General features: G+C 42.9%; 1 protein-coding gene across 1 annotated transcript; it reads right to left on the bottom strand.

Moving 5' to 3' along the window:
- Positions 1-2,560: 2,560 nt before the first annotated feature.
- MATN1 (matrilin 1) lies at positions 2,561-26,046 on the bottom strand. The gene is made up of 8 exons (XM_062594182.1): positions 25,959-26,046; positions 22,460-22,806; positions 11,997-12,219; positions 9,808-9,933; positions 9,102-9,515; positions 6,463-6,615; positions 3,770-3,850; positions 2,561-2,610 (listed from the first exon to the last, which is right to left on the bottom strand). The coding sequence occupies exons 1-8, from the start codon at positions 26,044-26,046 to the stop codon at positions 2,561-2,563; spliced, it is 1,482 nt and encodes a 493-aa protein (XP_062450166.1).
- Between the last annotated feature and the right edge of the window lie 584 nt (positions 26,047-26,630).

Below are 26,630 nucleotides of genomic sequence, written 5' to 3'. Positions count from 1 at the left end.
AAAATGCGAAGAGAGACTCATCTAGGAGGTTTCCATCTTGTTGCCATTGGCGATCCATTAATGAAGTCTAATTACAATGTCAAAAGCCTATGTTCTATCCCAGTGACTAATTGACTTTGGAGATGCAAGAGCTCTTTTGTTGTTTTAAGCCAGAAGAAGCGAGAAGGAAGGAAAAATAATTGTTAATTAGTTTAGTTCTGCTTTATCTGTAACACAAAACAAAGTGTTAGTTACAGAAACAATTCTGTGCTTGGTAATATATCCTGGCCCTCCTGTCTACACAGAGCTCTGGAAAAGCACTGCTTTCTGCTTATACTTGCAAATTATTTATGGTTTGTTCCTATAATGTGTTCTTTACTCCGTGAGCTAGGCTTGATGACACCAACACACTACAGTGAGCTTTTTTTCTGCCTAAAAATCATGATAGATAGAAGGATTGCTGCCTGGTTGTTTGGATGGATTTATGGAAAGATAAACTTTTGAAAAGATAACTAGGGAAAGATAGATATAGTGATAGGCACTCCGTAAACACAGGAGCCGCTATGTCTGCTTGTAGGGGCAGTTCTCTGGAGCCTCCAGGAGTGCTACTCTGAAACAGGGAACTTGATGATTTAAGGCACAAAGTCTCTTAGTTCCTTCCCAAGGTGACTTACAGAGATTTGAAGGAGCAATGCTTGGTATTCAGCCCTTTGTGTATAGACTTTCGGAGTCAACTAGCCACTAGGCATGATCTTACCCTGATCACCTCCCCTGGATAGGGCTGAGGATGGGTTCAGTCCCCCAAAACATGAACATCATCCTGACCGTTGTGCTCTAAGGTGTCTATTTCTGTTCATTGGCTTGAGAACAAATGTAACATGAGTGGCTCAAGCTTGGAGATCTAAACTTTGTATGACGAAGAAGACATAAATCTTATCCCTCAGACTACAAGGGTTGGTAGGAGTTACTCTTGGACTTGGGGTATACAAGACTGGACTGAGAGGACTTAGGTTTGCTATCAAGAACTAACTCTAGTCCTTGAGCTAATGCTTGGAAATCTGTAGACCCACTCCTGTAAGTCCAAGAGTGTAATAAGGGATTTTTGTTGTCAACTTTTGAGGTGTCTCAGATACTCGGTGGATATGTTTCTTCTCTTGTAATGAAATAAAAGGCTGTAACATGAGATGGAGGTTTTCCTACTCTCTACCAAGAGTAGCAAGGGCTGCCATTGTCAGAGTACTACATCAAAGCATACACAAGGAAATAAAGTAAAATTATCTTTAAAGGTTTTCAGCAAACTTTTATTTTTTACCCAAAACATCTACAATGATGACATTTCTGAATAGGCCAAGTTATTCTGAAAAGCTTTTCACATAGTCTCAAGTATAAATATTTTGATACAAAAAAAATTAAAATACCCTTCCAAACCCAACCCCTTGTGCTCACGTTCAGTGGAGCACCATCATGCTATGCACAAACATGGCCACTCCATGACCACTTCACTTTTAACTCCTAGCCAGACTGCAGCTGTAGGAGACAGGCAGCATTAGATGCTTCATGTCGCCACTGCTTTTTTGTCTTGACAATGGTAGAGATCCAGACTGAGAGGAAAAGAATTAGAGTCTAAAAGTGTTTCATATTGAGCTTTGAAGGTGATTAGAGGTGTGGTCTAAGGAAGGACCTAGTTTGCCTCTGGTCACTATGGTGATGAAGGCACCACTTCCAATGGCAGCAGCTCCATCAGCAGTTCCCCGTGTTTTAGGTGCTGATGAAATTTTCTACTTTGAGCTGTGGATTTGGAGACCAGAGAGCTGAAGAGGAGCGGCACATCTCCTGGGGTTGGTATTAACAGTACTGCCTTGCCACAGAGCCACAACCACCGGCTCGTTCCGCATTATAAAGACTTAACCAGGACAGGTCCAACTCAGACAGATGCTGGTTCGCTGAAACATTGTGAGGGCATTTGTTAGGTAGGAGAAATAAGCTTGTTTTCATCCTGTATTGTAGAGTAGCTATGGATAAACCTAACTAGCAGCAGCATCTTACCCTATCATGTCTGCAATGCACACTCAGAGATCATTATATTTCATCTACTTACTGACAAATGGCTCATGCTGACAATAAGTTGATCAGCTGCTTTGACTTTTTACACTTGACATCTGAGTTGATTTTAAGTCACTTTGACTTTTAAATTAAATTATCTCAAGCATAGAAACAAAAGATGCAGAATAACACAGCAAGGATTCACAGAAATCATAATCAAGTACGTATTAACACACACACACATATATATTAAGCTTTAAATCAAAAACAAATCTTTCCAGGTTTTTATGTATGCACTCTATATGATGCAATGAACATTAGCATGGTCTGGTTCTCAGTTACACGCAGTGCTCTGCCCATTATACAATCTGTGCTCTACTGTTATACTTCTCTTTTAAACAAATGCAGGTAGACTAGACTCTTTAAAAAATACAAGCTGGACATAACGCTGTGGCTGAGCTGCCCTTGGTATAAATGAAGGATTTCTGGTTTTGTTACATTACATAAGGAAGGAGGGAAATAATAGAGTTTGAGGATCTTAGATGATCTTGTTTTCTAAGGCTTCAATCCTTTTTGCCACAGCTTCCAGTGAGCAAGAGTTAAGGGGAAAAAATGACAGTGCACATTAGTGATTCATTGTTCAAGTCCTCCTTTAGCTTACAGCACAGATAATGAATGGAGCTACCTTGCTGGGAGCAGGTAGAGGAGGAATACTGTCATCATCTACTCTGGCATTTTCAGAATTGTTCAGGTTGATGAACTTTTATTCAAGGTAAAAAATGTTCACACATACACACATACTCATACACACCTCTAAATTTACTGTACAAGGAAAAGTAAAAAAAAATGTAGGGATGATGGAGTGTGTTTTGAATGGTTGACAGAGAATTTTTGACCTTGAGCAGTATGGGCTGTGTGAAGAGTGGAGAGACCTTTTCTTAGAGTTATACCGTATCACAATTTTCTGCTGTTTTCACTAATTGCTTTTCATGATGTGCCTAGGAGCTGCAACCCACCAAGTGAGAAAAACTGATTTATTCTGACCTTTTGCATAATATAAGTCATAAATTGTACTCAATTTGAACTAAAGAGAAGAAAATATAATGTGTAACTGACATAGCAAATACAGCAATGTGTGTCTGAATTAAAACATTGCTTTTAAAAGACATTGTCTCCTTATTCCTGGTAATGAAGACTCTCCCTAGCTATGGCTGAGAATCCCACCCATGGAGCTTTAATGACTGACTGAATCAGCTGCGTACAAGAATAGTGTTTTCTTCTGCTTGCAGCCCTCTGATAGCTACTCCTGCTCTCAGCCCTCACGTTTTGGCTTGGTTCACAGGACTGTGGAGCTTAAAGAAGTAGCAGCGTTATCCCATGCATGAACCATCCACACACTTCCACACTGTTGTTAAACTGGCATCAGTTAAGCATCTTCCTAAAAAAAATGACTTAGGCCTCGCTGTATACAGCTCTTTGCTGCCTGACAGTGGTTTGACATATTCTGCCTTGGATCCAATGTTTCCCACCTACTTCTTGTTCTTTGTAGCAGATTGGTAGCTGTGCACTCTAGAGCAGGGATCCTTCCTGTTATATATCTATTCATAATCCAAGTGTCTTCTCTCCAGCTTCCTGATCACTTATCTAATCTGCTTCCCCCCAGTGCCAGATTCACCCCTTGGTTCACCCCAAGCAAACCCAGCTCAACCCACTCAGTTCTGAACCAAGATAGCTCCCAAAAGGATATATTTCCGTTGCAATGACTTTACAAGGTCTTCTACTTTTGTCTGGAACTTCACAATAGATTTACATTCACATGGATCCTCCTCTGTGGAACACAGGATCAAGAAGATGAGTTAAGTGGTACACAAAATGATTAAATCAAAATCATTGTTGCAACTGAAATAGGCAATTCTTATTTTCTTTACTACAAACACGAAGGAGATCAAACTATCATTCTTTCTAACTACCTGACTGATAATTTCTGCCTTTAAACTCAGATGACAAGAAAATCTCACATTTTGTTGTAAGCTCTGTTCAAAAAAAAATGTATTTCCTAAAAATCCAGTTTTCTGAAAGCCCACTGAGTTCTACTACTGATGCTTAATATGTGGCCCCAAAATGTGAAACTGGCCAGATATAGCATTCAAAACAATCTGTTTTCCAGTTATCTTCCCAGTAGTGTTATCATGGTTGGCAATACTCTTTGCTGCTCATAAGCAGGAAGATATCAGCCTTTGTGAAAAAAAATTTGGAGGCACCGTTTGCCATCTGTCAAGGCTTGTTTAATCTTGGTTTCAGCACTTCATTTCTTGAGTAAGCAGAGCAACGTGCATTCCTCAGTTTGGTAAACTATGCCAGTAATTTAGATATGTTCTTAAAGAAAAAATAAGTTATTCTGAAAAAGGAGCAAAAAAGATAACTGGAATGACTGGGAAAAGGAAGGGGGTATTTTTAAGTCCACATTGAACCAACTCAACAGCCTGGTGAGAGGAAGGAGGAAACAGAAGAGAGAAAAATTGGTTAAAAGAGAGGACATCACTTGCAGAAGAACGAAAGAAGATTAAACTGAAGTTGGATATAAAGAAGTTTCTAACCATCTGCTAATAAATGCAGGCTGGCACTGGAAAAACACATACAAATATTCAGCCCCTCCTCCTCAAAATTCAAATGTTAAGATACTTAGAAAAAGTGATTTTTTTTTCAAATAACTACTTCCCCAGAGTCTCCTCCCCTCTTTTTAGAGTGGTGAATCACAAATACATTTGCTTTCTCCAAACTTATTTAATTAAAATCTGTTGGGGGTATTCATATGACTCCTATCATCTTGTTTGTGGATTGATTCCCACTTTTTTAGTATCTGTGGCAAAGACAGTCTCCATTCTGCAAGCTGGCTACAAGACTCTGCAAGACACAGGACTCAGGGGGGTGGTATCCCTCCTAAAGTTCTCCAGAAGGAAAGGAAGCTCCTTTCTTTAGGAATCAGATTGCAGAAAGGATGGTGCTTGCCTGGCATAATTCAGGATAGCTGTAGTGAAGCAGGGACCAAATCTTATTTTTCTAAGAGACAAGTTTGACTCCTAACTTTCCAAGTACTTTTTGTCTCTAACATAGGTTCAGGAAGAAAAATAAATGTGCCAGTTACTGCTGACTCATCAGTGTTTACATGGGAATCACCTGGATTCGGCAGAAGATAATATTAGAAATTGCAAAGAAAGGAAAAAAAGTTTAACATTTAGGAAGTATTATTTTATCCTGTTGATGCTGTAGAGCATCTTAATACCTCCTGATCATTCAAGCACTTGTCCACCTGAGAGCAGTGGTGATCTTTGCATCCCATGGGGCTATAGGGCATTCAAGAATAGGTCTGCATGTCCATGGGAAGTAGACCTGAGCTTGGCAGAGCTCCCTTAGGAACTGAACCAGCCCAATCACAGCTGCAGGAAGGGTATCTCACTGGTATCTGGAAGCAATCATGTTTACTTAGCAGGAAAAAGAAGCCAAAGGACTCTTAAGCATCTGGACTCAACAAGAGGGTGCCAGGTTCCTGCTGCATCTGGCAGTAGAGCTCTCAGAAGTGCAATGAAGGTATGCAATGTGTTAAATGAAGCCTGAGTATTTGGGGTTTCTACAACGGCCTGCTTGAGCAAGTAGATCCGTGGCAAAAAGCCAGTATATTTCATAGGAAGCATATTATTCTGTCTAAATAGATACTCAAAATAATGTTGGTAGTTCTTTTTTCTAATTTTGAGACCCAATTTATTCACAGGTCAACATTATGGTTTAGCTTTTGTGGTATGTCTATGTCTATGTCCCACTCAGTCCGCTCTTGAACTTAACTTTACAAGGCTACCCAAAACTGAGGCAACTTAGAATTCATATTGTCCAAATTTAGACACCTAAGGGCCATGTGGAAGATACCAGATGCCTATTTTAAGCTGCAGTCTGTCACTCCTGTGGTGCCTGTCTGACTGTAAAAGCAGCCAGTGATTTACTAGCTTCAACTCAGATGCCTATTTTTGACTTGATCTTCAAGTTAAGCCAGAGACAGCCACCCATGGCTTCTCTTCTAAGAGCAGTTTTTTCATTCCTCATACACCTTTGGCCATGTTCAGGTCCTGTTCTAACTGGAATTATTTACTGAAGAGGAAAGGAAAAAAGAAAGTAGAGAAGAGTAGACGTAAAAGGGAGGAGAGAAGGGTTGTGAGAGGGAGAGATGGCAGAGATTTGGGAGTGTCTGTGATTTAGGCTACTGCCCAGAAGTCGAGCATCCCATGATCCTTCCAAGTACTCTGCATGTTTGATCCAGTGAGAATGAAGAACTCTGTATAACATCCATCCATAGGGGCTTTTTGACCTACTGCTTCCAGACTCCAGGCCTTGTTGCGCTCTAAATGCTGTGACTAAATTTTCTCCTCCCCCCCGTTCTCCCCCTCTCACCAACGCAGATTTTCATTTGCAGCTTCTTCCCGATCTTGCTGATGGTTCTGAAGTCCGCCGTGTAGAAGTAGTGCTCAGCTACTGGTTCTGAAGCGATTTCCCTGAGCTCATCCTCCACTGCATTGCCAACTCCCACAGCAAACATCCTAAAGCCTGCAAGCAGTGAGAGCCTGTTAGTCTGACAGCTGTGGATCTTCTTGCTGCTACAGCAGCAGACTCTGCTCGGTGTATAGGTGCTTGCTCACCTTCTACACTCCCAGCCTCCACATACCTCTGCAGATATTAACTAGGAATCATACTATGTTTTCAATTACCACTCTAAGGGTATTGTTTGGACAAGCTGGGTTTCTGAGAACTCCTGTTCTCTTTGTGAACTTGATTATTGTGCTGGTCAGTTCCTTGGCTGCCAGACCTTCTGGTGCTATTAAAATTTCCAGAATGCTGAACACACATCACAAGAGTAGACTATATATGTTAGGAATGTGTTTCCCTCTCAGAATCCCAGCAGAAGACTATAGTGTGATATATATGTGAATAATTTCCAAAGTAAAATTGAGAGTTTGAAGTCCCTTTGACTCTAGAAAAACAGACTGAGCTCTGGCTTAGCTAGGAATGTACCTGATGACATTAAATGGACTTGATATTTGTACACTTTCCTTCCTCACTAATCTAAATATTTTGGGGGAAAAAAATCAGCTTTCAGGTTCAAAGTCCTGCTTCAGATCCCAGATGAATCTGAAATCTTATCTATGTCTTTAATTATATCAGTGTAGTCAAATAAAGAATAATTCCTCCCCTTACAAATTTTGCCACTGTTACATCTTGTAATGGATAAGAAAACAAGGTAAAAACTAACTCCCTTCAACCTCTACCATTATGGACTGAATTCAGGTCAGCTGGGATTCCAAAGTATTTTTGTAGGCAAAGTTTTACTAGAATTACTATCATATCAATAGTAATGTTTTGAAGTTACAGGAAAAAACGTAAAGAAAGGACAAATGATCATAACACCATGACAGGGTCATGCATCCCACTAGTAGTGAAAGTGTTTTAAAAATAGTATGAAAGGAAACAATGGAACTTTTTAAAATAGCCTGCTGTCACCACTAATCAGCTTAGCCAGTGGCAAAGTCCTTTGTGTAGTTGAGATCCATGGTTCAGTTAAACTGTAGTTGAATCTCTTCCAAAATGTGCAAACCGTATTATTTGTCAGAAACAACCCATACTGTGAGTTAACACTTTGGCAGGTACTATGCTTCAGTGCTGGGAGACTGATTGGCCAGTTTTGGCTTAAACCTTGTTTTCATTGAACTGAACTGGAGTTTTTTCATTGACCTGAATGGTGATGCTAGTTAACTCCTGCTTTGGAATGTTGCAGTCCAGCCGCTGCTAATGCTTTCTCCCTTCCCCTTTTTGCTTTGTCTTTCTTCCTCTGAATGTATCCAGTATTTGATTTTTTCTAAGTTCAACTCATTTTTGGAGCTCATTTGTAAGCATTTTGTTATTTATTCCAGTGAAATCACTTATGAGCAGGTATTGGGGATGTCTCTGTAGGAAGAGGAGGAGAGGAAGAAGTAAGGTCTAAAGTCTTACCACCACAGAAGAATACATTGTATAGATGGTTGTATACATGCTAAACCTTAGTCACATCTAGTGTCAAGACCAAAGATAAAGGAGACAAAAGATTTAGGAATTCGTGAGTATGGTCGTGAGCCACATCCTTTTAACAGTGATGTCAGGAGACTGGGAACTTATTCAGCAGGAGGTCAGCAAAGTGGTAGATCTAAAGTTATGTTGGTTCAAGATGTTTAAATGTGTCAATATATATCCACTCAGCTGAAGAAGTTTTCTTGTTCACCTTCTTTCTCCTGTTTTGTGCACAGAAGTGGTCTGTTATTGTAGAGTATCAACACTGACCTGGAGTTGTGTATATTCAGGCAGAGAGGCCAGCTTAGAGATGTGCCAGTTTGAGCCTCCTGGATGGCTATAATGTGAATTAAAGGGGACATAATCCTTGTGCAAAGAGGAATTAGTGTGCAAGTGTGCCTGGGATTTGGGCAGGGAGTCTGCAGTTATTCCCATAATCATTGATTCTGTTTTTTACTGTTTTATTATTTCCTCCTTTTTTCAGGCCTTAAGGCTGACTTGGCCCTGCAACTCCTGTTCTCTGAGAGGCTCTCTGCCAATTGTCTTTGTCTTGCCTTGAGTCCCGCTTATGCTGGCCTGACTTTTATTACCAACATCTGAGAGTCTCATCTCTGTCTCTAAGTTTTCTGCCCATTTGGGGTGAAGTGTGCATGCTAAACCATTGTGCATCCCGTAACAAATGTACAAAACTCCATCCTGCTCTGCAAAGAAACACCCAGAGGACTTAGGTTAAAGACAGAGGGGAGGCTGTGAGAGTGAGAACCAGCTGTTGGTAAACCAAGGTTTGTCTGAATCCCCAGCCAGAGCTGCTCCATGTTCTGTATGAGTTTATAGAGATACCCAGACAATGTCTGGATAAATTCACTCTTTAGCAACCTGTATCTATCCTAGGTAAGAGAGATCTTTTGGGAATGAGTTCATACCTAAATTGGTACTAGATGCAATGCCTGGTCAAAGGGAGAAACAAGCTGTTAAGAATTGAGGAGACCTACCTAGATCTTTGGCTTTCTTAGCAGCATCAGTGATATAATCTTGTGACCGTCCATCAGTGAAGACTATGCCCACCTTGGGAACCCCAGGCCTAGCTCCATTGATGATGGAAAAGGAACTGTCAACGAGGTACTTCAGAGCCTGGCCTGTCATCGTTCCTTTCTCCATGTAGGCCATTTTCTTGACTGCTGCTTTGATGTCTTTCTTGTTCTTGTACTGCCCCAGAGGAAACTCCTGCCTGACAGAACTGGAGTACTGAACCAGGCCAACTTGTGCCTGTTTCTCTGACACCTCGAGCGACTCCACAATTTGGTTGATGAACTTCTTCACCAGCTCAAAGTTCTCAGGCCGCACACTCTTCGAGCCATCAATCAGGAAAACAAGGTCCAGAGCAGATCCTGACCCACCATTGCAAGCTGAAGCAAAATATGAGAAAAGGACAAAAGAAGATAGCAACTACCTGACTCCAATTAATTTTATAGAATATAACCCTAGCGGCAGTTTATTGCTAACAAAATAGATTTAATCAATAAAAACTCTACACCAGTTCACACTTTTTTTCCTACTTTTTTTAAAAAAATCGTGCTAAGAATTTGTATGTGTATAGTTTCATCTTCAGACTTTTCTGAACAGAATATGTCCACTCTGTCTCAGTGGCTCCCTATCCTACCACTGCAGAACACAGCTCAACTGAAAATCATTACGTACCGCTGCAGGTCTTCCCGTCACTGTTCAGTGTGAAACCCTCTTTACAAGCACACTTGTATGACCCTGGAATGCTTGTACAGATCTGCTCACAGTCGTGATCTCCAGTGGCACACAGATCAGACACCACTATAAGAAAAGGTGCACATTAAAGTCAGAGACCATGCTAAGGCTTCTCAACCCAGAGCCTACATGTATGTCCATGACCACAGTGTGATATTTATACTGTCTACACTAGAGCTGAGTGATATCTAAATCTACTCCACAGCAGGACAGTGCAGCAGGAAGCCATTGTACTTAGGTAGTAACTGAGATGCAAGAAATAAGGAGAAATTTTCACAAGTCTCCTAACTCAGAGGCACTTCCAGGACTCGAAGTAATCTCTATGCTGAAGACAAAACCCACCTTTCTGTTGGGCACATCACAATATACTTCACCCTCTAAACTACTGAATGAGAATTGGCTTCCAAGCTACCACCTGGTGGCTGGCTAATACCTATTTTCCCAGCTATGTATGATGATTATGATTAGTGAGTTCAACCTCAGGTGCAGCTGCCATTCCTAAATGGGATTCATGTCCAAGCCTACTTGGAATTCACTTCAGTTACCCTTGCAAGTACATTTTTTTCAAATTCACTCTCTGCAAACATTTGTTCCTGCTGATCTTAACCTGTATCTTACTCCTAAGATGCTAAGCAAACAGAAGCTGAATTGCAGCAATTTCAGCCAGTGACATTCAGTGACTGACAGTGTTGTCAGAGCTATAGTAATGATCATAGAAAACAAAGCCGAAACTAAACAGATTTGCTTGGAGCAAATTCATTTACAAATACTGGGGAAATCTGTGCCGAAAGTTGAGCATTTCTGGCTCTATAGAAATGATGGGAGTGGTGATAAGTCTTTCAAAGTTAAGAGGATTCTGTTTGTTATTTCAACTAGGTTGTGTTATCCTCTTATGCATTCTTTTTACTTCCTTTTGCCTTTCCAACCTACAGCTCTGCATACTGTTGTGCCAACACTAGATCTTTCCAGCACGTATGTAGCCCATATGATTAGGAATATTACTAACCTTGCAAATGATTGTAACACTAGGCTCTCAGGTTGGGTACTCTGAAGAATACATAAATTTTTATGAGTCTAAATAGAAGCTTGATTGTGAAGGGTTCCCCCTTCTTCTTGTGTGTTTTTAAGCATTATGGGAAGCAGCTTGGACAATGTTGCACAGTTCTTCCTGCTGGCAGTAGCCACGAACTGTGCTTCACAATAGCAGGTGGTGTTTGGGTATATCTCCAAGGATGGTTTTGTGCAGCTGCTTGCATAGCACGATAACAGCCCTCTTGGCAGTTAATCTAGTGCCATTCTCTGTTAGCTGTAATAATCTTTAGCACTGTGCTTTAGCACAGCCTTGGATGGGGCTTTTGTCAAGGGGAGAACTTTGTCATCTGTATATTACAAATTTGAAAAACAAGGCACAGAAAGGAGGAGATAATTTTCCTTCTCTCTCTCTCTCTCTCTCTCTCTCATTGGATGTCACTAATGCCAGAACTTCAAAACATATCATCAGGCCTCTCTGTCTCTGGCTGACTTCTGACTCCAGGACGGTCAAAACAAAACTCTCACTAATATTCATGGTCTGAATTGCGTAGTGAATTTTGTCTCTGCTCCCCTAGGTATGTACCATTTGGTCCCCTCTTTCATGAGCGTGGTCAGTCACAGAGGCTTCACCCTCTAGCAGGGAAGTGAAACCAGCCCATGCTTAACTGGGAATTCAGAAGACAATGATGGTAGGGAAATTACAGGACAGATTCTCAGAACTGCCCAGATGGTTAAACTGTAAGGACAATGAATCTACTTATTTAAAGATCGTGTATTCCAGGTTCTTTTTCTACGCCTCAAGAGGTACATGGGTCATGTTTACAAATTTCTCTGTGCAAGTGAAGTCTGGAGACTTCTTTAAATGAAAATTGAAATACCCATGCATCTCTTGAAAGGTACCTCCAAAGAGCATCCATCTTCTATGCTACTTTGTGCTCCTGTGGATCCAAATCCTTGGAAAAAGGGAGCAGAAGGATGAAGGCTTGTAACATACAAAATTTCCATGTGAAAAGCATGCTGGCAGCCACTTGTACTAGGCTTGGCTAGGAATTGTGCTTTTCTTGGCTAGGAATTCAGGGGTTATGGCAAGGACTTACCACAAAAAGCTTCTTGAAACTTGTGGGTCAGCTTCTCTATAACACTATAGCTCTCCACATAGTCCACATGATCATCCAGGGGCTCACTAGCAATTCGGCGCAGGGTGTGCATGTCCACCCGGCCAACGCCTATGGCAAAGATCTCAACGCCGGCTGCTCTGGCCCGTGCTGGCACATCCTGCACGCTATCCTGGGGACGTCCATCGGTCACAACAATAGCCACCTACACAGAGGATGCCAGAGACAAGGTATATACCTGAACTGGTTTTAACATAACTATTGCTTGCAGAACAGGTTGGGTTATTAAATAAGGTTTCACATTTTTGAAAGAAAAAGGAAACATATCCCCTCCTCCCCCTCTTCCTTTTCTTCCTCAGATCTCATAAGGTGTCCTTTTTATTTGGGGGTTATTTTGGAGCCAGAAAGGTTAAACTGCCATGTACCTGACTGTTTTAATTAATGGATATTGGGTGAGTCTTACCCCTAAGGAAACCAATGTAAAGGTTACATTCGTCATACTGCTCAAGCCAAACTCTAACCATTTTTATTCCCATGAACCCCTAGCTGACACTAAGGACAACTCTGACTAAGTAGCAGCTGAAGGATTGGGCTCAGTATGGGAATTTTATAGCATGTTTGCCCATCTAAGAAGCTCACAGCAGTGTGGAAAAAATGTGTGATTAAGGCTTATGCTCCATTTTATAGATAGAGAAAGAGAGCAGAGAAGTGATTTGTACAAGGTTGTACTATGTATTAGTGTCTGCTATGATTTCTGATTCCCCATTCCACAATAAATAGCAGAGATGAAATCCTATCCATACTATCATCGGCGTTAAAGTGATGGCTGATTTTAGTGAGATCTGGATTTCTCTCTGGGTTAGCTGGAGCCCTGAAGCAACAGAAATACTCCAGGAGTCCTGGTGCTGTTGCTAGGTTGTCCATTTTCCCCTTTATTCTTCTTCTAATGAGTCACATTTTCACAAAGTATCATTTTTGTTCTTGGGCAATTCATCCGCTTCAGCCACTTTTCCTCCTTTTATTGTGACACTGTTATCAACTCCAACGCAACTAGTTGGAATGCAATGCACTATGGAGGAATATAATCATCAGGAGCAGGTGAGCTGCTTAAGCAGAAAAAAAGTCCACATCACAGGCAAATAGCCTCAGTAAGACCAAAAGTAAAGAAATACCAAAAGAGAAAGGCAGAAAATAATCTATCAGGAAGAAAAGTTTTGAGTGAGCTGATATCTGGCCACTAAGTCAATAGTCACTACTCTCCTCTATGACATACATACTGTCCACCTCTGTGAAGATAAAGTCATAAAGATCCATCAGTTGCTCAGTTAGGATAGTGTGATGGCTGTTCTGTATCCTTGGGAGGGAGAAAAGTTACCCCCAGTAAGGTTAAGAGTGAGGTTTCCTGCCCCATACTCCCTAGAAGCTTCAGCCATGCCCAGTGAAGAAGTTTCTTTTCCCTCTGCCCACCATCGTTCAGCAGAGAGGTGTTCGAATGCCCTGGAGCTTTTGCAGCACCAGTGTTTTCTGCTGCCTCATTCAGAGCTTTCCATCTGTGCAAAGGATGAGTGAATCTGGAAAAATGTAGAGCTTTCAAACTAATGAAGGTCTCTAGGTGTTTATCTGCACTTCCTAAGGGCCACAGAGTAAAAATTCCTGAGGACACCAGAATTCTGTAACTGGCTGCGTCAGAGTGGAAGTCTCTCTCCTGTGTTCCTGGCCAAAACAGGGAAATGAGGCAGGAAGGAGAGTCATCTGTGACAGATGTCAGTGCATATTGTAAGAGGGGGGATGAACATGACATTCAGGCCTGACCTAAAAGCCTGACTCTGGGGTTATTGTTGGACCTGCAGCCCAGCCGAGGTGAGGAGCCAGTCATGCAATCATGCTTTCTGCCAGGAGAGAGAGCCCTTGACTCAGCCGCTTATCAGTAGCAAGCTAGCTCTGCCTTCCTGTATGCACACAGCAACTCTGAGACAGGGGTTGCCAATTAGAGCTTATCAAAAGCCAACCTGTCATGAAACAAGATATATTATCAAGTCACTTTTGCAAAGAACACTACACTATGAACAGGTTCCTGTCAGTAGCTATGAATCTCTCCAGCAGTGTTTGTCACAGGACAGAGGTGGTTTACATCCTCATGGCATTTTCTCTGTCTTTGACTCTTTGCATTAGAGATCCATCCTCATGTATACCCAGCCATGTCCCAGATCTGGCCTGGGAGACCTCTGGTAGCAGCATGCACATCTGGATCTGATATGAATAATCTTCATAATGAGTGTGTGTGAAAATCTAGTGTAGAGCATTCAGCATTCTTATTGCTTTCTAAACTGCTATTGGAAGTTGGAGAGAAAAATTTTTGGAGGCACAGAGTCTGCATTGGGTGTAGAAGTCAGTTGGTGAGCCCATGGATAAAATGAACATGACAGGGAGTCAGCCTAACTGTCCAGCCAGCCCGGAAACCTGTCTGTGACAGTGCTGAGCAAAAAGAGTTTAAGAAATAGAACAAGTATAAGGTGATCTTTCCCTAGTATACAGATATCACAGAGACATGGTGGGATAGCTCACATGACTGGAATGCTGTCATGGATGGCTATATGCTCTTTAGGAAAGACAGGCCAGGAAGGCGAGGTCGTGGAGTTGCTCTTTATGTGAGAGAGCAACTGGAATGCGTTGAGCTCTGCCTAGGGATAGGGGAGGAGGCAGTAGAGAGCTTATGGCTCTCTAGAGGCTAACATGGGGGACACTATTGTGGGTGTCTACTACAGACCACCTGACCAAGAAGAGGAAGTCGATGAGGCCTTCTACAGACAGCTGGAAGTAGCCTCAGGATCACAGGTCCTGGTTCTCATGGGAGACTTCAACCACCCTGATATCTGCTGGGGGGACTACACAGCAAGGCACAAACAGTCCAGGAGGCTTCTGCAATGCATCGATGATAGCTTCTTGTCACAAATGGTGGAGGATCCTACGAGGAAGGGTGTCCTGCTGGATCTTGTCCTTACCAACAAAGAGGGACTGGTTAGAGATGTGAAGGTTGGGGACAGCCTTGGCTGCAGTGACCATGAGATGGTGGAGTTCAGGATCCTGCAGGAAAGAAGTAAGGCAACAAGCAGGAGTGCAACCCTGGATTTCAGGAGAGCAGACTTTGGGCTCTTCAGGGACCTACTTGGAGGAATCTCATGGGTTAAGGGCCTAGAAAGAAGAGGGGTCCAGGATAGCTGGCTAGTATTCAAACATCACTTCCTCCAAGCTCAAGAGCAATGCATTCCAAGGAGAAAGAAGTCCAGCAAAGGGGGCAGGATGAGCAAGGACCTCCTGGCCAAATTCAGATAGAAGAAGAAAGTACACAGAATGTGGAAGAGGGGACAGGCTACTTGGGAGAATTACAGGAATGCTGTCAGAGTATGTAGAGATGTGGTGAGGAGGGCTAAGGTCCATTTGGAATTGAGTCTGGCAAGGGATGTCAAGGACAACAGGAAGGGCTTCTTCAAATACATCAGCAGCAAGAGGAGGACTGGGGAAAATGTGGGCCCGCTACTGACTGGGGTGGGGGCCCTGGTGACAAAGGATACAGAGAAGGCAGAACTACTGAATGCCTTCTTTGCTTCAGTCTTCACTGCTAAGGGCAGCCCTCAAGAATCCCAGAGTCTGGAGGCAAGGGAGAAAGTCTGGAGAAAGGAAGACTTTCCTTTGGTTGAGGAGGAAAGGATTAGAATTCTGGGCAAGCTTGACATCCACAAATCCATGGGCACGGATGGGATGCACCCACAGGTACTGAGGGAGCTGGCGGATGTTGTTACCAGGCCACTCTCCATCATCTTTGGAAGGTCCTGGAGAACTGGAGAGGTGCCTGAGGACTGGAAGAAAGCCAGTGTCACTCCAGTCTTCAAAAAGGGCAAGAAGGAGGACTCAGGCAACTACAGGCCAGTCAGCCTCACCTCCATTCCTGGAAAGGCGATGGAACAGCTCCTTCTGGATGTCATCTCCAGGCATATGGAGGACAAGAAGGTGATCAGGAGTAGCCAGCATGGATTCAGCAAGGGGAAATCCTGCTTAATGAATCTGATAGCCTTCCATGATGGAATGACTGGCTGGGCAGATGAGGGGAGAGCAGTGGATGTTGTGTCCCTTGACTTCAGCAAGGCTTTTGGCACTGTCTCCCCTAACATCCTCCTAGATAAGCTCAGGAAGTGTGGGTTAGATGAGCGGACAGTGAGGTGGATTGAGAACTGGCTGAAAGGCAGAGCTCAGAGGGTTGTCATCAGTGGTGTGGAGTCTGTTGGAGGCCTGTGGCTAGTGGCATCCCTCAGGGCTCAGTACTGCTTCCCATCCTGTTCAAATTCTTCATCCATGACCTGGATGAGGGGACAGAGTGCCTCCTCAGCAAGTTTGCTGATGATACCAAGCTGGGGGGAGTGACTGATACCCCTGAGGGCTGTGCTGCCTTTCAGAGAGACCTGGCCAGGCTGGAGAGCTGGGTGGAGAGGAACCTCGTGCGGTTCAACAAGAGCAAGTGCAGAGTCCTGCACCTAGGGAGAAATAACCCTAGGCACCAGTACAAGCTGGGGGCTGACCTTCTGGAAAGCAGTTCTGCAGAGAAGGACCTGGGAGTGCTGGAGGATGACAAGTTGACCCTGAGCCAGCAATGTGTCCTTGTGGCCAGGAAGGCCAATGGTCTCCTGGGGTGCATTAGGAAGAGTGTTGCCAGCAGGTCAAGGGAGGTGATCCTGCCCCTCTACTCAGCCCTGGTGAGGCCTCATCTCAAATACTGCTAGGCTCTTGAGTACCGGCCTGGGAGCACCAGTACAAGAGAGACATGGAGCTACTGGAGAGAGTCTGGCGTAGGGCTACGAGGATGATCCGAGGGCTGGAGCATCTGCCCTCTGAGGAACAGCTGCGAGAGCTAGGCCTCTTTAGCATGGAGAAAAGAAGGCTGAGGGGGGATCTTGTCAATGTGTCTAAGTACCTGAAGGGAGGGTGTCAAGGGGATGGGGACAAACTCTTTTCAGACAGGACTCTTTGTGCAAACTCTTTGTGACAGGACAAGAGGCAATGGGCAGAAACTGAACTGCAGGAAGTTCTGCCTGAACGTGAGGAGGATTTTCTTCACTGTGAGAGTGACAGAGCACTGGAACAGGTTGCCCAGAGAGGTTGTGGAGTCTCCTTCTCTGGAGATATCAAGGCCCGCCTGAATACAACCCTGTCTAACATGCTCTAGGTGACCCTGCTTGAGCAGGGGGTTTGGCCTAGATGATCTCCAGAGGTCCCTGCCAACCTTACCGATTCTATGATTCTATGGTATCTTCATATTAGGAGATATCGGGAGATTCTGGTTTTCCCAGGATTCTTCCTTTAAACTTTGCCCTATCTACCAGCTTGAGGTGAGGAGTTGCAACATGAGAAAACACATCCTTTTGTTTCAAACCTACTGCGAAATTATTTGCAGTCACAGGATCTCAGTAATTCTCTACATTATAGCTTAATCTCATTTGAAATACTGAGAGTCCTAGTGTGTGGTACATGAAACATGGAGCCTTGTTTGGTAAAGAGTAGAAGGCACGACAGGTTGGAAGAAAGTAATAGCCACTACATCCTAGAGAGGGTGACACATGTCCCTGCAACAGAGGGCTTGTGTGGGCTCAGCAGGTTGCCATCTGAGAGGAATTCAGAAGGGTGTTCTCATTTGCCTTCTCAAAAGGACAGATTCTCCAGCTTTGCCCCAAGGAAATTCTGCAACTCAGAAACTTCTGCTTTTCAAGATCAAAACCTTTGGTTATTTTAGCCACTACCTTTCTAACTTACTGGATCCAGAGTCTCCTTCTTGTCCTATTTCTGTCATATAGAAATCCCCTATGTTCTCATGACACAGTTTGTTCTTGGTTAAGTAAGACACCAGAGTATTCACAGGCATCCCTAGATATTCATACTTCAGCAGCTGCCCTGTGTGGGTAATCTCGCAGCTAATGAGGTAGCCATATCTCATTATTCACTTTTGTAACTTGAATGTTGTAGCAGTACTGGATGGGTAATTAAGCAGGAAGCTGATCCTGATTTTCAGGAAGAAGTCCCTGATTTTCTCAGCAATTTGGCAATCTGTTTGTTATCCACCTAGAGAAAGATAAAAGTAATTGGACACCCCTGCATTTTTTTAATAGACATATAAAGACTTTACTTTGAGCTCCTGTGGAAACAAATAGTGCTTTTCCCTGTCCTGGGGTGACATTTGCTGCTTGAAGCACAGCAAGACCAGATAATCTTGTGATGCTTTGACCAGTGTCCAACGTGGTTGAAAATTATAGTACAAATTTTAACAAAGTTCTTGCTGGATTTTTACTATACAAAGGAGCAAGCATTGTGCCCGGTGTTTCTGGAAGCTTCACCTCCCTAAATTACTGGGTGAGCTATTCTTCCTCCTAGGCAGATGATGGGGGCGACTGTGAGCAGCATGATGATGACAGAAGGGAAAAAGTAAAAAAAAAAAAAAAAAAAAAAAAAAGCAGGGAATCAAGGAATCTCATTGACCAGGTCCAAAGTGGAAGGAAAGAGGTGAAAGCCTGTAAAGATTTTCTTTTCTTTTCTTCTTTTTTGATGCCTAAGATCAATAATGAAGGAGGTTACCCCTGATCTGCCTTTTGAGATGTCCAGGACATTAAGGTTTCAGGGAATCAAAGCAACTTGAAAGTCCTTTATGCGTCACTGTCCATAGAAACATCAATTCTTTAGCCATGCTATTGCAGTGAGCTGCTAAACAAATTCTGTTTTCTTAAGTGTCAGAAACTTAAACTGAAGTCTTGACTAGTTTAATAACAGAGCAAATAAAGTGGCACAACAGCTCTTATGTCTATTGAGATGAAAGGAAACTGGAAGGAAGCAAGAGCATGTTGGGTGAGTTGTTTGGCAGGGCTGCTGAGGAGCAGACAAGAGCAAGAAAGCGGTGCGCAGGGAAGGATGTTACTTAAATGGTGTGGAAGACATTAGGTAAATAAAGATCCAAGTATTTCATAGACAGCTCAGTGAAAATGTCTCTTCAATCTACAGCAATGGTCAGCACTGCATGTAAGATGTCAGGCTGTGTTAAGAAACACACGAGTGCTAATATTGAAAATGTTATAATAATTTTACATAAATCAGGACTCTGTCCCCATCCTGACCCAGACATGGTCACCTTGTCTTAAAATAGACATTGGGGACTTAGATAAAGAAAGGAGAAGATATGTAAAAATAGTGAAGTATCTGAAGGACATGAATGGATTCGGTAGCAGTCCTAGAAGAAAATGGATCTAAAAAGCTTGTTATATCTCAAAGGCTACTTAATGGCAAATTAGAAACTGCCTGAGATTTTTGCTAATGTGAAGCCATGCAACAGGTGCCAGCTTTGGGAAAGCAAATTTTGCACACTGACTGGCACTCCTCATGCATCCATGTCCAACCATGAGGTGTTCTACAGCATTGATTTGAAGTCTGATGATGTCAGTCACACCTCAGAAACAAACATTATAGTCATTACCCCAGCAAGAGATGACCATTTCCAAGGAAAGGAACAACATCCACCCTTCTGGATCACTACATTTACTGTTGCACACTGGGCAATTCCTGCCAGCAGCCAGCAGTGTAGGAGGCAAGAGATGTACAAGTAGATGCCCCTCCAACTTGGAGCTTGTCTTTGTGCGCTTAAGCAGGACACCTTGACTTATGGGTACTGAACAACAATTACTGCAGAGATGATAAATAAGCTTTTTTTTTTTTTTTTTTTTTTTTTTTTTCCAAAGTCATACCTAGAGTATTGAGAAACAAATCTCCTTTTTCCTGTCAATATTCAAGAACTGAAACATTTCTGAGGTTTGGCATTCAAATTCTTGGAATTTTCTTTGTTTGGAGGGCAAAAATATTTTCTTTCTTTTTATGAAATGACTTTTGCATGTTAATTAAAGTGAATTTTTCTGAAAAAAACATAGTATCATCCAGCTGATCTTTTTTTCCCCCAGTTTGGTTGTCTGGCTTTGTGCTAAAAGTTATCAGACAAAAATGAAAATTTCCCATGACTTTTTCCTTCTGGACAGAAAGCCATTGTTAACGTGGGGCCTTGGATGGTGCTGCTCAGAGGAAATCCGTTGCTTCTGCCCTGGTCATGTTTCTTGAGAGTAGCACACTCTGGTCAAGCTGAGCTGGGCTGTCAACAGGGCAGCAGAAGGCCTCTCCTGGAGAGCTCTTGCTTTCCCACCGGCTCCCCAGAATGGTTTCATGGGAGGAAACATCTTCCATACAAGATCTGAAACAGTTCTTTAGTGAAGTCCTCGGCAGAGAGATTGAGCAGCAGAGTTCTCCTAGAAATGAGTCTCTTCCAGAGCCTGTCTGGGAGCAGGCAGAGTGTGTCACTGCCGCCTCTCCTGTGGCCCTGTGACATCCATATTGCTGCTGGGGAAATGAGGAAACTAAAACACACCTTGGCAGTAACAGGGAGTTATCTGAACCTCCAGAAAATTGCAGCTTTGAGCTAAAGGCTGAATCCATACTTGGTCTCTTTGAAGTAGCCCAGTCAAATGAATTAGAAAAATTAGTTTTGCCACTAAAGGATTTTAAAACTCTCTACTAAAAATGATAATGACAATTAGAATATTAATGAGGTCTTGCAATTCTACAGTGATTTCTTTCAATGAACCTCAAAGAATTTGACAAACAAAACAAGTGTTACTGTTTCAGAATAAACACTGTTGCAGCTAGGCCTCCAAGTTCCCCTGTCAGAGAGGGGTTATTAGATTTTGCACCAGGCAACTCCTAAGCTTGAAGAGTGATATGATCATGATGGCAGGTCAGATGAGTTTCTTCCTCTGGAGTAGATTGCCAGTGTGATTTAAGGAAAGTTTTTTGGAGTGTAATTTTCTGAAGTTATCAGTTGTGGTTTTCTTCCTATTGACTCAAACCAGATTATGCTAAAATACAGAAATGTTTCCCCTCTGTGAACCCCACAATAAAAGACAATATGAAGATGGATTCATTCACATTTGCAAATAGGTCATAGTTCAGCACGAAGGGGAGGACATACAAGACAGCTAATTAGATCATCTTTGTGGATGATGGCCTCAGTTTTCAGGGATCTCTTGTAAACTCCCAACTTGCAGAGCCTTTAGATTGCTCTTTTTTGGAGGCAGCAGATCTTTACTAGTGCCTGTTTTTCATGTTTCAGTATTATTTATAACTTGACATCCCGGGGTATCTTCTTTTCCATACTCCACTCTGAAAACTCTGCCTTCCCTATTGCATTACTAGCAGCAGAGGGAAATGGAAAGTGAATGATGTTCCAAAAATATTGTAATCAAGAGAAAGATCCCAGACTTCCTCACTCCAGCAACTGGGCTCTTGTCCAGCTGGTGGAAAGCTCTAATTGCCTGCATAAAGCCTTTGCTTATTTTGCTGGTCCTGTATCGTAGCAGAGAGCCAGTGGAGCTGGCACAGGGCACAAGGGCCTAGGAAGTACATTCGTGATGTTTAGCTAAAATATACTATCAAGAATACACAGTTTCCACATGCTCAGAAGAGAGACTTCCTGATGACTGTCACTGGGTTGAGGTCTGGTTGCACTCAGGGCGAAATCCAAAGTGGGTAATTGAGATATCTGGGATTTTTTTTTTTTTTAACTGAGGTTCCTGGACAGAGAATCTTGTCCAGGACCTGTGATGCCCATTGGAATCAAGTGTAGAATTAAGTTGATCTTATACCACAACCTTAAATGCCAAATAACCATCGAAGTCTATGTAGTTGAAGGCAATACCCAGAATGGAAAACATAGTCATTAGTTAGCCTCTGAAAAGTTGAAAGACTTGTGAAGGACACTGGAACAGCACTTCACTTTATAGCTACATGTAAAAGGAGCCGTTACAATGGAAATCTTCAGAAATTTGCCTCATTTTTTACAGTTGTGGATTCTGAGACATTTTTATTACAATAAGTTGGGGAAGATGAGTGCTGTTAATATTAGTATGTTCATACATAGTAAGCCAGCTGAAGTCAGTACTTTGCTGTGGTATGTTGTTGCAGGCACTTTGGAAGCAGGACACCATGTCCTAAGGAGCATACACTGTAAGGACTCCAGATGCCGGAAAGCTAGTGATGCTGGATTAATTTTAGCTAGACAATTCCTGGCCAGCTCTTTTACCTTGTGAGTTTTTGGGGGATATTTTTAAATTCCAAAGGAAAGTTGAACTTTTGTTTTCAAAGAGAGTTGGGACTCTCTTCAGCTTTTTCAATTCTGACAATTAACCCCCATTTGCTCCCACACAATCAAAGCATTTAACATCTCACTGAACATGAGTCAGTATTAGCTTGAGCACAGAGAGAGAATCACTTTTCCCCATTTTCTAATTTTTCCAATTATTCCATGGTGAACCACAAAAAAGTGGGATCTTCAAGTCCTTCCCACACAGCAAAGAAACACATAATTTGCTTACCTTATTAATATTGGGAGACCTCACTCTGGCCCCTTCTGCGTCACTAAAAGCCCGATTAATAGCAAACTGGATAGCCAGGCCAGTCATAGTCCCAGTGGAGAGTGGCTCTATCCTCTGAACAGCTTGCAAGAGGCCGGCTTTGGTTTGGTAGGTCTTGAGGGAGAACTCGTTCTTGACTGCACTGGCATAGTTGATGACACCCACCCGGGTGGAATTGGGGCTCACGTCTAAGCCCTCGATCACCCGGGACATGAACACTTTGACTTTCTCAAACTCATGTGGGCGCACACTTCGAGAGCTGTCGATGACGAACACCAGGTCGGTGGGTTTGGTTCTGCACAGGGTGCCTGGAAAAGATAAAGACGGAGGAGAAAGGTAAAGGAAAGAGAAGAGCAAAATATTCTGGAGTAAAAATGGACTTGCAGTTTAGAGCAGGCAGTTGAGGCTAGAGGACCCACAAGCTCTTAACCCTTTCTCCCTCTGTCTCACAGAGGCCCAGTGAGACCAACGTAAGACTGCTAAATTTTCTTTGTCCTTAGAAAAGACTCTATAAGAAAAATACGGCTGTTCATGGATAACTTGTACTTATAAAGCAGTGAACTGATGAGATACCAGCTCTGCACTTCCGGGACCAGGTTCTCCACTTGTAACTTAATGAAACTTAATTCACTTATAGCAGCACGGAAAGAGGAAGAAAGCTGTGAACTGCAGCCTACATATGCCATTCTGTATTAAACAAAATCTAAAAATAAGTTATCACAGTTTGGATCTGAGCAAGCAAGCCACATGGATATTAATTAACAAGCTTGTATCTTTGTCACGCGTGACTCGAAGCAGGCATGAAACTCAACAGTTCAGATTCAGTCATGAATCAAGATTCACAGATTCAGCTAACAGAATACGACCCAGTCTCCTGTTCTTCAGCTAGTGGCACTGGTAATGAAACACTGTAATACAGCGAAGACCACCACTGCTTTAGTTCTGTGAACTGGTGAGAGAGAATACAACAGAGAGATGCAGGACCATGCAATTCCTAGTTAATCTCTACAACCCCATAGTAAGATGTGAACATCCACTGTAAAAATGGACAGTATAAACAGAAAACATCAGCAATGAAAAAAGCTGGCTGATTTTTTTTTTTTTTTTTTTTTTTACTTTCTCATTTTCATGCTGTTTACCATCCTAATTTTCAACTGTGGCAAAACATAAAAAGGACTGATATTTTTAATGATTTTTTAAATGAGTTGTCTCATTTCCCCCTCCAGATCTATTGCATTCTGTTCTTTTATTTTTTTTTTCCTGTCATTTAGCCTGTCTCTGTGGGGGTATCTAGTGCTCTGTTAATATTTGACTTCCACATGGAGGAACGATATAGGTTATATCATAAAGGAGATTTCTGCAGATAGATTTTTAAATGTGAGCTTTTGGGCCAACAAATCTGTTCCAAATTATGACATAAATATTATAGCTAGTCCTCAGTGTGAAATCTAATGGAGCTTTCAGTCTTTCAGACACACAAAAATAAATACCCTGTGATATATCCATAAAGAATCTAATCAGGTTAGTTTCCTGTGAGGCACTAATGCTGAATCTGTATCTGGCTTCCAGACAAGGTTTCTCTAAGTGATGCTGTGTGTAAAAGGGAAGCAGGCGGTAGTTACTGTGTCAGATGCTCAAGTTTCCACTAAAATGCAGTATAACCTTTTCCCATAGGGGTGACTTTCACTTTGCCGCCATAATTCATTGCAGCAGAAGGAGAAAACTCAGCTGATAGTCCATCTTATGCAGGATTGCAAACCCTTTTAGCAGGATTTGGTTTATACCCATTTTACAGGTGGGAAATGAAGATACAGGGAAAGGCTGAAGGTCTTGCAATCAGTTCCTCCAGAAATAAAGGACAGATTCCCCTTTGCTATTGCAACTAATGAATCAAATTTGTTTTCAGGTGACAAATCAAGGAAGAAAAGTTAGAATGTTCCCCTAGGAACAGTTGGATCCAATAGAAATTTTGAAGTGCATTTTCTTCTTTCATAGAAGCTCTGTGATTTTGCCCTAAGTAACATTTTTAATCTCTTTTTATAAGACTGCAATATATTTAAGGGAAATAAAGAGAAAAGAAAAAAAATATAAGATCGTAGCTTGGGGGTTTCTGCCTGCCTGGTCACAGCCACTGTGCATGCATGAGGGTCTGCAGGATGGGCCTTGGTTATCTCTGTGGGTGCCATTCAAGCACACTTACTCTGAGTGACGTCTTGACACAATATAGTTTATTTTAAAGTTGAATTAAACCAGAAGTAAAACCCTCCTCTATTTCCAAAAGTGTCCACACCGGAAATGATTCAGGAATAGCTGAACTTCATGCACTATTTTAATATAAAAAACTCTTAGGGCATTATTGCCAAATTAATTAAAAGAACAGGAAATCTGCCTAGTAATTCAGAATTAAAAGACATTCTGGAAGCAGCGATTGTTCACAATAGAGCATCCTGGTTCGGATGACCAGTCTGTCTAGTTTCCGTATTCAGTGGTATCTCATACTTATCTTGTTCCACTGCAAACATAAATCTCTTCCAAACTACCAAGGAGAAACTGGCCAGTATATCAGAAAAGTCCCCTTCAAAAGCTGCAGCTAACATTGCAGTCACTGTCACACCTGTTTTACAACTGTCACGATCTGCCTAGATATATATATTATTCTTTGTCATAAAGCCTTTCAATCATTTTTAAAATCCACGACTAAAGTTTACCCTGGCCACCTCCTTCTGCAGTGAATTTCCCAGGTTGATTAGAGCCCATAGCAGCATCTCACCCCTAGCAAAGGACAGACACTTTCTAAACAGGAGCCTCTCAAACCCTTCTCTTTTGTAGCCAGGAGTTGCTGACAATAATTACAGATTGAGATTTACAGACCCTGAAACTAAACTGCGCAACCTCAAAAAGTAGGCAGCGCATCTCCTATCTTGCTACTTTATATGCCACCTGAAAAGACAAGTAGAGATGGATTTTGCTTAAGAACGGGTTAAGTAAAGCCTGAGTAAGGCCAAGCCTCAGGAACCTGGCCCAGACTTTCCTACTCTGTGAGGTTAACCAGAGCTTGGGTTGTCCAGCCAACTCCCTTCCTGAGCACCCAGCAAAACCAGCCCTCCACAGAGCTGCAAAGAGGAAGAAGTTTCTGAAGACATGGGAGAGGTCCTTCCCTGACCGGGCATCCTCCAGCCAAAACCTGACACTATGCTGTGGTCTAGGGCTGATCTGATGCCACCTTTGGTTTCTGTGCATCTGTACAGAGCCTTCAGTATTACTCTAAAGCAATGAAACAGGCAGAAGCAAACAGATCTCCAGGTTTTGCTGCCTTGGAAAAATACTTGAGAAAACTTCCTTGTTTCCCTGGCAGATACTGGGCATCTTTCTCATTTCTTCATCTTCTTTACCATCCCTACTCAGGCTGGGAGGCACAAGGCAGACCCACATAATCCCCTGTGCTGAGCTCTCCACTTACCTCGTGGCTGTGGTGGTACCCCATAAACTCCATAGCTCTGGAGGAGAAGCAGCAAAGAGAGCAGAAAGCCAGAGAAAATCCTGTCCATGGCTGTGGAGGAGCTGGAGGCTGAATGCAGAGTGGCAAGTGAGAGCCTTGGCCCCGAGGTATTAACCTGCCCTGCCTCGGGGAGGCATGGGGCCAGCCCCTGACACGTGTGAAGTGTCTGGGGCGGGGGGAGGTGGTGGGCACCGAGGGGAGAGGGGCAAGCAACAACGCCTAGGAGAAAATATTACACGAAGGTGAGGAGGGGGGAAGGTTATTGACAGGGAGGGACGTCGAGTCCTGCCGGCCCCCGGGTCCTCCACAATGGCTTCATTGCTCGGCAAAGGGGATGGGGAGCTATAAAGAGACCAGCAACGGCCTGGTATGTGGGGAATCTGGGACCGTAACAGTGGGACCAGTGAAGCCAGCCCCGGGGAACTGGAGTTAACCTGTCAATCACCAGCTCCCATCGGCACAACCCGGGCTTTGCCACAGAAAGTAAACGGTCTGCGGTGCGTCAGGCTCGCGTCCTTCCTGCGGCAAAACCCGGGAAGGGGGAGGCGGTGGGAGGGGGACGGGAATAGAGTCACACAAATCAACATCTCGGTCCGCGCGTTTGCCAAGCGCGGGGCTGGAAATTGGCCGGTG

The sequence above is a fragment of the Rhea pennata genome, chromosome 23 (assembly GCF_028389875.1).
Source record: "Rhea pennata isolate bPtePen1 chromosome 23, bPtePen1.pri, whole genome shotgun sequence".
NCBI lineage: Eukaryota > Metazoa > Chordata > Aves > Rheiformes > Rheidae > Rhea > Rhea pennata.
This window is presented reverse-complemented; position numbering and strand designations above follow the sequence as displayed.